Source organism: Artemia franciscana, chromosome 12, assembly GCF_032884065.1.
Source record: "Artemia franciscana chromosome 12, ASM3288406v1, whole genome shotgun sequence".
NCBI classification, from domain to species: Eukaryota; Metazoa; Arthropoda; class Branchiopoda; order Anostraca; family Artemiidae; genus Artemia; species Artemia franciscana.
In genome coordinates, this window is record NC_088874.1 from 7,240,455 (window position 1) to 7,252,531 (window position 12,077).

The 12,077-nt window shown below is 32.7% G+C and overlaps 1 protein-coding gene across 4 annotated transcripts in view; it reads right to left on the minus strand.

Annotated features, from left to right (window-relative positions):
• Nucleotides 1-12,077, minus strand: part of LOC136033623 (MAGUK p55 subfamily member 7-like) — a 57,549-nt gene that overhangs the window by 10,603 nt on the left and 34,869 nt on the right. For 2 of the 4 annotated variants that reach the window (XM_065714419.1, XM_065714420.1), the window contains 2 exons: nucleotides 4,104-4,280; nucleotides 1,755-1,957 (listed from right to left, as the gene is read on the minus strand). In XM_065714419.1, coding sequence (XP_065570491.1) covers nucleotides 1,755-1,957; nucleotides 4,104-4,280 — 380 coding nt within the window. Of the gene's footprint in view, nucleotides 1-1,754; nucleotides 1,958-4,103; nucleotides 4,392-12,077 lie in introns of all 4 variants that reach the window. The other 2 variants (XM_065714417.1, XM_065714418.1) reach the window with 1 other exon arrangement.

Consider the following 12,077-nt stretch of genomic DNA (forward strand, 5'->3'; position numbering starts at 1 on the left):
GCTGATTTTATCTAAAAAAAAATTAACCAGTTTTGAATTAAAAATAAGTTGGTGGATGTGAATAAAAACTTGAGAGTCACAGCTAAATAGAGTAAAGCCAAGACAGATGATCTCCGTGAGAGGCAAAGCTGAAATAACTTTTTCAGAATTTTATAAAAATACGTATTTTTAATAATTTCTTAAGCCACGCTGCTTTTCCATTTACGAAAAATTGATTTTAAAAAAACGGGTTTTTTTGTGGTGTTTTATTTGTCGTGGTATTTTATTTACGACGTCTTAAAAAAGTCTTAAATAGTCGGTTTGTAATTTTTTTAATTTTTTTTTTCCCGTTGAGAAAGGCTCCCGGACGTGGGGCCGAAATATTCGGAGTATTTTTATTTTTTTAGTTAAAGTGTAGTTTATATATTTTATTTTTGTTCACTGCTTTATAGAAATTGAACACATTTTTTCTTTAATCAATTTTTCGTATTTTTAATATGAATTTATGTATTCATTAACTTATTATTATTTAATGTATATAAATAATATTAATTCAATTTACTTATATAGTTTAATTTAATTATGATAGTTTAATTTTTATAAAGTTTAACAAAATTAATCTTCATATAGCCTACTGTATTTATAACTCTGAGAGTAAACACTAATCTTAACATGGTAGAATAAAAATAGATGACTTTAACAGTAATTAAACACCCTGCCAAGTTTTTAAGGTCATTTGAATATGAATGTGTTACAATTAATATCCCACATAATATTTTAATTTACGATGATTTATTATTTTTGTCTAACAACAAATTTTGTCTCATTTAGTTTATGGTGTTTTTCCCTTCATTTGTGCACCATTTTCAGAATTTGTTTACGTGAAATAACCGGGCCAATAGATTTATTCCTTTATCTATATTTATAAAAAAAAGAAGAAGTAAAAAAAAACTAGTAAAAAGAAGTAAAAAGAAAAAAAGTAAAAAAAAGTGAAAAAAGCAAAAAAAGAAAAAGTAATAACGAAAAAAAAGTAAAAAGAAGTAAAAAAAAGAATAAAAGCCAATAAAAATAAATGCGACAATATCTCACTTGATAACAAGGGTTGAGCTTACGAAGATAGCCAGCGTTCCTTTGTTGGATAATACTAGATTTCTTTCGTATATACCATCTTACAAACAATTATCTATAATTACAACGACATCTATTATAACAAAATTTCACACCAACAGTTTCATGGAAACGATACCACAACGAAAGAATTTTCCACAATTCTACTTTATTTACAAGATTATATTAAAAATTTGTAGCACAAGATCCCTCACCCTCTTCAGGGGCGGATACAGAATTAATGTTTGAGGAACACTCATAAAATTTGGCTCTTCCATGGGTATTTTTCGTCCCTCTAACCCAAAGATTAGTGCAATTTTCACCCTTTTGGTGGGTATATGCCCCTAAAACAATCCCTAGAATCTACTCCAGCCCCCTTAACAGCCTCAGTGGGACCGTTTTCCATAAAAACTATCGAAATAGCGCGCCGGAAGATCTTGTACCAGGGGACAGGTATATCCCCTAGCAAACTAGCTACACTAATGGATAACCGTACTGTCAATAAAGTAATTAGTTTCTCTTCAGTCTTCCACAATCAAAAGACAGTACGTTCATTTCTCAGCGGTGACGAATAGATCAGTAAAATTTTTCTTACGCATGTGCAAAGAGAAGAGGAAGAAAAACGAAGAAAGTTGAGAATAACAACTGAGAAATAGAATAAATCTTACTTGATAATGCGGGTTGAGCAAACAAAGATAGCCAGCATCCATTTGTTCTTGGATACTGTCGGCGGCAGTGCCATACAAATTTCCTTTATATTCTCCATATTCAATGTAGCGGCCAGCAGCTATATCTTTCTCCATTTGCGAGCGGTTAACAAAATGATAGTCTTCTCCCTCAATTTCACCCGGTTTTGGCGATCGAGATGTATCTAATGTAAAATAGAAAGGACAATACAGAAAAATCCTGTATAACAGTAATTCTTTGAGAGAGGGTAGCGGTCCTCTTGTATTATCTTTACTTTTTCGCTGTCAACAACGTTATCACAGCTTTTTTCGGTCTGTTGGTGTTCTAAAATTACATGACAGAACCCGCTCTAATTGGCAGCCAAATCTATTTAAGCTACGAGGCAGCATTTGCTGTTAAAATAGCCTATTAGCGATTTAGTTAGATTTAGGGTGAGGTAAAAAAGTTAAACGAAACCAATATTATTTCATGTTTTCATTTTACTATTTCCTCCCACCCTATATAATCTTTGGTAGCCTAATATAGCCCGGTTTCCCACTCATTCTCTATAAGGTTTTCTCTAATACGATATTGGAGTTGCCAAATACTTCTTTTTGTGAATATGCTGTAACATCTCACTATGAATTAGCTACTATTTATGTTCATGTACCACGATCAGGTAGCATATTAAACGAAAAAGGTTACAAAGAAAAATTTTTTTTTGCTTTTTATTTCAATAAAAATATAAAAAAATACAAAGAAATAACCAGCTGTAAAAAAAGAAAAACTACGACCTTGCAAACAGAAACTGAACCTGAACAGCTTTATTAAATAAACTATTGTCTCCTACGCCCCCCTCCCCTATGATGTCACAATGGGTTGATGCTCTACTTAGCAATACGGGGACCGGGCTTGCTACAAGTCCCTATAAAAATGGCACAGGGAAACGTGGATTCTACGCCCTATGCGCCAGTATTGCTTTTTGAAGATCTTTGTCCTTTTATCCTCCAATGCTCTGGATGATGTAACAAGCTTCAAATTAGCTCCCCTCAGAATTCACATACTTCACATTTGATGTGAAGTCGCCATTACTGGTAGCGTTTCAGCAGCTAAGTCTTTAGAAGGCCTCCGCCATTTCACATAAATGTGGTGGGAGAGATGATGTTTTCAATTTTGTTTTAGTGAAATACAAAAAATCGTGTTTTTGCAAATACATAGGGGGCATTTTTTATTGTTTTATTTAGTTAGAATACAAATAAGCAGGTATTTTGCAAAAAATAGAAGGATAGTCCCCCCCCCCCCGAATTGGCACCCCCTGGGAGGATAAAACTGTCAAAACTGACTGGCTATGGGTTAAAATTGGCTATTCACCTGTAGAAAAAAATTGGAATTTTTTTAATTCTATCCCATTTTATATGTATCTCTTCTCTTTTTAGAAAATCATTTTCAAAAACCTTCCTATCTGTTAAATATCCTTATCTTATTCCAGTGTTTTATTATTGTATGTGTTTTAATGTTTTGTAAGAATTTATTATTATATCATTGTATTGTGTCACCCATTACAAGCTCAGCTTCTTGGGCTTAGTAAACGTTTTTCGTTTGCAATATAATTTTTTTTAGTATTCATAAATGATTAATTGATTAAATGATTGATTGTGCTCCGACTCCCTTTGAACAATAGAAATAATAGCACGAATTAATGGCATGCACACCAGTACACATGAAAAGGCCGGCAATTAATTATTTTGATAATTATTATTAACAAAAAAGTTATATTTAAAGTCTAATTCACTATGAATAATTTTTAGCAGGCTTTTGTAGCGTAAAATTTTTTTATAGACTAGTTATTATTTTAGACTAGTTTATTTTGGCAAGAGCCAAATTGCTGCACTTTATTGTTGTATTTGGACAAATCTTTTAACTCTTTTCTTTCCATTATCGTTTCCTGTGAAATTTTCTGCGCTACTGAAAACCAATAGCTAGTGTACGGAATATTGTGCGACAACTTTTTTGCATATTATGTCTACTTTTCCGATGTAATCTTTTTGAAACTTTTTAAGGCTTCAACCACTTTGTTCAGGCCGTTGGCTTTAGCGTGGTTTATTTCCTTGAAAAAAAATGGAAAAAGAAATTAGGGTGTGTCTGAACAGCATAAAGTAGTAAGTTAACACTAGATTTTAACAAAAAAGTTATATTTAAAGTCTAATTCACTATGAAGAATTTTTTAGAAGGCTTTCGTCGCTCAATGTTCTATCTGCCCAGTTGGTAGGTGGCCCTGAATCCGACTACAGTACATGGCAGATTTGTCATATCTAATTCCCATTACTTGTACAAAAAAGAAAGATACTTACATGGTATGGTTGTTTTGTATTTATCCGGATCCAGTGATATGAGCCGCCGTTTGAGTTCATTTCTTCCAACACCAGGTGGACCAATCAAAACCAACGGTCTAAAATACCCCGGCCTTGGATACAGTTTTGCCACTTCTTCATACGTTGGTATTTCTTCTCGATCGAAATCTTCAGATTCTACCAAGTTATAATTAATTTTGATAGTCTTCGAAGTTGGCGAAAGCAAAGGCGGTAATGTGGGAGGAAAGCGCGGGGTCTTTGGACACGATAAAAGCGAGCAAAATGTAGCTAAAATAATAAAAGGCGCGTGCTTTGAAAACATAAAATTTAAGTGACAAAACACCAAAGAAGCTTTAGTCCACTACTTCCGAAATATGCAGAAAGTGGAAAGAGAAACATTGAGTTAAAAGCAGCAATACAAAGCGATTAAGAATGTTTATTAGCAACTTATATACGGTAGAAGTAATGCAAATGATTATATTCTACTATCCTATCAGGCTATTGTTATTTGCCACTATACCAGATCGTATTAATCCTCGTCTTGATTGATATCATTCACCCTGTCAGCAGCAGGGTCATCCCTGACTTGACAGCCAATTATAGCCGTTGGAATATTTGAAGGCTGTCCAGTTATATTGACTGACCAATAATAACTGTCAGTTCAAAAATGATCCACCTATAAAAAATGCTGCTGACAAGGTCAATGATGTCAATCAAGACGATGCTTTACTTTTCATTTACCTGGTTATGCAATATTCTCTATGGTGGCGCTTTCAGTTCTTTCATTAATTGTTCATTTCATGAATTGCAAATATATTTGGACACCATTGCTTTTAGCTCCCTTAAAATAAACAGCTTATATAAACAATGATATAAAAATTCTTGTAGGTGGTTCGAGACTAATATAGAATATTTTCTATTGGTAATTTTAGAAATTAAGTGCTAGCTATTATCAAATGAGATACGAACCCCTTTCGAATTTTAGATGAAATCTACCGATTGGGTTTAGTTTTGTGAATCAAAACTTTAAATAGTTCAATTTCCTCCCGAAAGAAAACATCATAACTTTCATGTGGAAACCTTCAAAGTTCTCATTATTATTTTGATGATTTAAATTTAGCTGCTATAGTAGGTTTACATAGGATTTAGGTGAGATAGCAATGAATGAAAACCCCATATTTTCGCAAGAAGAACCAATTTAAAATGTGAAACCAATAATAACTTTAACATTAAGGCATGAAATGAGAAGATATTAACTGATTTCTGCTCATTTCACGCATTTCATTTCATTTCATTTCAGCTCGACTTCACAGCTTTTATTTTAATCGAAATTTTATATAATTCACCTGTTTGGTTTTCAAACAGGCTTTGTTATAGAATCAAAGGACTTTGTTTTAGATTATAATCAAAAGGCTTGGAAAACTTAAAACTAGGAGAACTCAATTGAGAAACTGGCTACTACTTCAACTAATTAACGTCTCAATTCTGTACTTAATTTGTGTTCAAGTTTTGTTCCCGTATGGTTTGCAAACCAAAAGTGGCGTGCTCTATTTTTCTCTTTTTATTTTTTACCTTCCTCCTTTATCTAATCTAGAAACTTGCTACATTGAAGGGTTGTACTCGTATAACGTATATCGTGTAATCGTATAAGGGTTGTACTCGTATAACCCTCAACTCGGTTTTGAAAAGCGTTCTTATTGGCACATAAAAATACGCGGTTGAGTTACCTACGTCAAGGTTTCTTAAGTTATGGTGACATTTTTATAGTAGGTATTATCCCAAATATCCCATCTCCTCTAACGGAATAAACCTTAATCTCTTATCGTTGCTGTCACTGTTTTGGATTTACAAAACATGGAACGTTGAAGACGTCAGTTACCTTCAGGATTAAATCTTAAAGTCGTCTCCTGCATGTGCAGATTTGGAAAAATAAAATAGTTTTTTTTAGATCAGATTCATTTCTTTGTTTGAAAACAGAGATTGGCTGGTGTCCTCATCCTGCTGTTGTACAGGGCTCTTTGTGTTGCAAAACTTAAATTTACAATTTTAATTATTTTTGAAAATTGAGCACCTCTCTGAAATATTTCGTTCCGTTTTTAATCACCATGCCTTGAATTATTCGAATAACTGTATACTCAGTTCTTTAAACTATGAAAGCGCTGATGCTTCGCTTTCACCCTAAGATTTTAAGTTTGAAAATTGTTGTTTTGATGAAGCAAAACAAATAATGGTCTAAATTCTCCGAGTCCTCAGAATGCTTATAAAAAAAAAAAACTTTTGGTTTACAAACCATACGGGAACAGTATGTTTAACTCTGGAAAAAATAACATACAGCCAAAAGCTTCCAATTAGTAATTTATTACATAAACCAATTTCATTATGTTATAGTTTACTGTTTAATCTTAGGTCTTTTTCATTTACTAGCCAGTTTCATGCATTGTTGATTGGTTCTGCAGTGTAGTTTAGAAGTTTTCTTTTGTCTATACTGTGAACTCTATCAATACGTTTGTTTTTCTAGTGGGTAATAGATCTATTTTAGTCATAATTGTTGACATAATTGTTATTATTATTTGTATTGTTATTATAATGGTGGTAATACTTCTTGAAACAAAAAATTGAAACCATAAAGAATTAGAAAAATTAATATTTATTATAATAAATTACTAAAATTTTAATTCATAAGGACTAACCTTAAGCAAAAAAATGAGTCTGTGCAAGCTATTGATCCTATTTAAACAATTTTTAAAATGCCCCCTTTTGGGTCGGGGTAATCCCAAAATATGCGCTATTAGATTAAAAAAATTCGAATATGAAAGAGAGCCAGCTTCAAACACAAATTTGACTCAAAACACAAATCAAACACAAATTTTTTTTATTGTGTTGAATATTCCTTTCACGGAGCCAACACTAAGGCTCCTTGTTACAGTCCTGTTCTCTTTGTGCTATCTGATTTAGTTTTACCGTTTTCTTCTTTCTTTCAAAAACTTATTTTGAATTCGTACTTCTAAATGATAAGAACACATTGTGAAATAGATAAAAGCATACAAAACATGCTGAAGAAACCGAACGTAGCATGCACCACATATTAAACTGGTTTATTAAAACAATTTTAATTTTTGGAATTCAAACAAAAAAAGGAAAAGGTATGTATATACTTTTTTAAGAAACCCAGAAACAACATTCCTAAGGGTATGTTCTACTTGCGTCATTCCTTAAGGTAGAGATACAGTACAAACCTTCTAAGGAACATGCACATACATTTCAGGGCATCTTTAGACAATAATACACATGTACGTGAGTTGTTAGTTAATAAGAAAAAAAAATATATTTAAAAAAAATTACGCCGTCATTGCAAAAATAACTTTAGGCATGTCAAAAAACTTCCACTGCTTGCAGAAGTCAACAGCATAGTGACCTAGAATGTCCTAAGGAGATAACTAACGAGGGAGTAAGACTAAAAGCTGGGGAAGATTGGACATAAATTTTATTCTTTTTTATGAGTGATTGGTTGTAGGGCCTTTTACGGATGTTTTTTGCTTGAAGGTTTTGATATCTTGAAGAACCCCCAATAATTCTTATTTTAATTTACTTATACCCTAATATAGATTCTCTTTGACAGCACTGCCATTCCATACGTAGGAAGGTGGATAGAGAGACCCCTCATTCTGCGACTTTTATTCTTCTCTCTTCAGACCTTGTTTTCTTTTCTGCAATCATCATGTAGTAACACTTTTTTTTATTAATTAGGTATTATAACCCTGGCCGAGTGGATTGGTGCGCTGGGTTCAGAATCCTTTGACTGAGAGGAGGAGGGTTCGAATCCTAGTTTACCCAATTATTAGTTTGGGACGGAGGTCAGTGGCGTGACTCTGTAAGCTCAGCCAGAGTCAACCCAGCTCTAAATGGGTACCTGGAGAAATCTGGGGAAGATAAACAGGAAGGGTGTGCGAAAGCACAGGATGGTTGGCCCCCAACCCCCTATTGCACTTCCTGGCTGAAGGGCCAAGAAACGGAGATCAGCACCGCCGGTAGGGACTGTAAAGTCTAATGCCGTATTATTTACCTTTTTTTTATTTACAACCCTGTGGAAGCACAGTGGATTGACGGGGCCAGGGTTCTCGCTCCCGAAAGGTTGGGGGGTGGACTTGCTACCTGTTAATGTAAGAAACACCCGGCAACGGAAAGGTCGATTTGATGAAATATAAACCATCAATAACTGGAGAATTGTTATTCTTTATCCTATAAAGTATTATAAACTGAACACAATAAATTCTTGAGCTTCAAATTATGGTAAATCCATTTCGTTTTTTTTCTACTAAATAGTATGGCTCTACCACCTTCCTAAATAAAATATATTTTTCAACTAAAAAAAAAAAGAAAGTCCAAGAAAGAAAGCAAAAGATGAAAAAATGAATCTTTAATTTTCTTTAATTCCACATAATAATATTCGCAGTTAGGTCACTAGGAAAAAAAATAAAATGATAAAAAGTACATAGATATATGAATATAATATATAAAGAATATAACACATAGAATATATATCATTTAAAATCTTTGATAAAAATATGAAAAATATGTTGACATTCTATAAGTAGGACTCTTGTAAAGAAAAGACTATAATTAAGCATTACCATTTCATTCCCTAATAGACGTTCATTCCAAAAATTCGCTATTCAGACGATAGAGCCTACTCCTCACTCCCCCCCCCAATGGTCCCAGATATGACCTCAAATAACATCCCTTTCCTTTGTTTCTCATCTTGTAACACATCGTACTGGTTAAGTTGTATTCTTAACTCGTCAAAATTATTATGAGATAGCAAAAGAATTGATAGCAACTGGATAATAGGTTACTTGAATTACTTAAAATTTTTAAACTATTTAAACATTCAGATGACAGTGTATGAAAACATGAAAATCTGATTAATACAAACCTGCTGCACATAAGGTAAGAATTCCATTAATATTAGTATCTTTTGCTTTTTTTTAGCTTTGTATAATATGGGCCATATTATACATATGGGGCTATATAGACCGTTAGGAGGAAGAGACGATAGCGTGCATTGTAAGAATAGCGAACATTGGGGAATGAAATGGTAACAAATGAATGGAATGGAATGAAATGTAGTCTTATTTTACTATAGTCTTTCGTTCGGAATAACCATAATTTTATAATGTTACCTTTAAGATTTTCAAAAATAATAACAGAAGCCTTTTCCCACTTGGTTTTTTAAAAATCACAGCAAGGAATCATGCCAAAACTATGTAAAAGCAATAAATTGCTAAAATTGCTAGAATATAAAGTCTAGATGTACATTTGGCACGTCCATTAATCTACAGACGCAATTAAATTTAAAAAAACATGTCATGATTATCTACTAAAGTAAAGTGACGTTTCAACTTTTGGCTTCTAACAATTCAATACTATATTGTTAAAACTGTTATAATATTCAGTGAAAACGTCTTTTTGCTACATGCCTTAATCTAAAGCTGCAATATTTTAAAAGAAAATATGTGATATCTACAAAATTAAAGTGACATTTCAATTTTTGGCTTTTGCTTTGACTTTTGGCTTTCGAAAATTTAATAGTAAATTGTTAAAATTTTTAAAATATGAAATCAAAACTTTCTTTTGGCTGCACGCCTTAATCTACAACTGCCATTATATTTTAAAAGAAAATATGTGATGATTATCTATTAAACCAAAGTGACATTTCTACTTATGGCTTTTACTTTAGCTTTTGGCTTTCTACAATTTTACACAATTTCATAAATTTTTAAACTTTTGAAATTGTTTGAGTATGAATTCTAACCGTTCTTTTCGCTACACTCCTTAATGTACAGCCGTGATTAAATTTTTAAAAAATATAAGCGATGATTTTCTACAGAGTCAAAGTGGTGTTTCTACTTTTGACTTTTAGTTTGGGTTATAACAGTTTAATACTAAATTGTTAGAATATGAACTCGAAACGTTTTTTTTGCTATACACCTCAATCTAATATCGTATTTATCTTTGTTAAGGATATAGGATAATTATCTACTAGATCTATCAATGTCATATCCAGGAGTGTTAGGGGGTTTTAACCCACCTCCCACTCCCCGAAATGTTTGTCCGATCCATAAAAACATAACAAAAATGAATATAAAAAGATTTAGAGTGTTTCGTAATCCCCCCAAAAAAATCTTCGTGCCCCCCCCCCCCTGATAAAAAAAAATCGTGGATACCACCCTGAGATCAATATGTCCTTTGTTTCACAAAAATATTGATTTGGAAACGAAAATATATGCTGTATTATTTTTTTTTTAACTCATGATTCACAAAACTTGACTTTAATTTAGGTTCTGGAAACTATTTTAGGCTTTAACCAGTCTATATTTCATGAACAGGGGCCAATCCAATGTTCTGATTTGTAAATTTTGATTTTGGAGTTATTTTCGGGTACCAACAAGGGTCAACCACCTATTCATATTAAATTTGATTTTTTTCTGTTTTCATCTATTCATATTTCCCTTTTCTTTTTCCATTTTTGCTATAAAAAAAATCAGTCAAAAGTTCCTTTGGCTGTAAATCATAGTCTTCTTTTGTAAATATTTGCATATGAGCATATAGGATTAAGTATCAAGAAGACTCGATGGTGACAGTCAAAGCGTTATTTATAGCGAGGGACAAAAAGAAGGTGGTTTAAAGAAGGAAGTGCTAATTAATGAACGATAATGAAGTTATTTGGTAAGGGCCTTGAAAAGGTGGCTGAAATTGTTATATAAATGTGAAACCTGTGCATTTTAGATTCGAAATAAAAAAAATCGGAAAAAGAACAAAATAACATTACAGTTTGAAAAAATAACTTTAGCGTAAAGTGTGAAGTATTGAGGAACGGGAAACTCTTTAAATATACTTAACAATTTCTGTTCATTTTAAGTTTTAATGTTGCTCCTTAGTTTCAGTTGAAAAAACTTTAAAAAAAATATTTAATTTCTGATTATGTTTTAAATAATGCGGGGAAATCCGGCTCCCCCTTGAAGGATAACAAAAGGCTAATTAATAAACGAAAATGAAGTTATTTGGTAAGAGTCTTGACAAGGTGGCTGAAATCAGCAATGAATATCCAACAATGCATTGTGATTGGTGAGAGCACATAAAGATGAAAACCCGGGTGAAACCTTCCAAGATCCTTTTCAAATGGGAAAAGTTTCGACACACTGATATGTAAATTTTGATTTTGGATTTATTTTTGGGTACCAACAAGGGTGGTCAACGGGCACCAACGGGTACAACCAGAATGTTGGCCACACTGTTGAAGCGGGGCATACTTGAGGATGACAGAGAACAGCTGAATGATTGCACAGAATGGAAACAGAATGTCGAAGATTCATTCATAGTCTATGATTATTGTGGTAGTAAAATGACGAAGAACCGGGAAAATGTCCGATCTGTATTAAATTCAATAAAAAAAAAACCAAGTCTTTTCGACTGAAAGTAAGAAGCCAAATAAAAGCTTAGAAAGATCAGAAATTATTAGGCATACGAGTGGAATTGTCCCCCCCCCCCTTCATTAATACCTCGCTCTTTACCCTAAAGTTGGATTTTTTTTTGTCTCAATATTTTAAGAACAAGTCTTAACACAAGGGCCGTTTAATTAGAATGATCATCTTTTTTAAAAGTTCTAGGCATATGACTCCCCCCTCATCAATACCTCGCTCTTTACGCTAAAGTTGGACTTTTTGTCTAAATTTTTAAGAACGACTCTTGAAACACAAGGGCCGTTTAATTAGAATGATCATCTTTTTTAAAAGTTCTAAAAAAAAAATTTGCGAAAAAGCAAAGTTTTGACGAGGGGGCAACCCCCTTATATACTTAATAATTTCTGTTCATTTTGAATTCTAATGTTGCTCCTTTCTTTCAATTGAAAAAACTTAAACATTTTTTTTTATTAAATTTCGAATCGTTTTTTTAATGATGCCAGGAAATCCGACT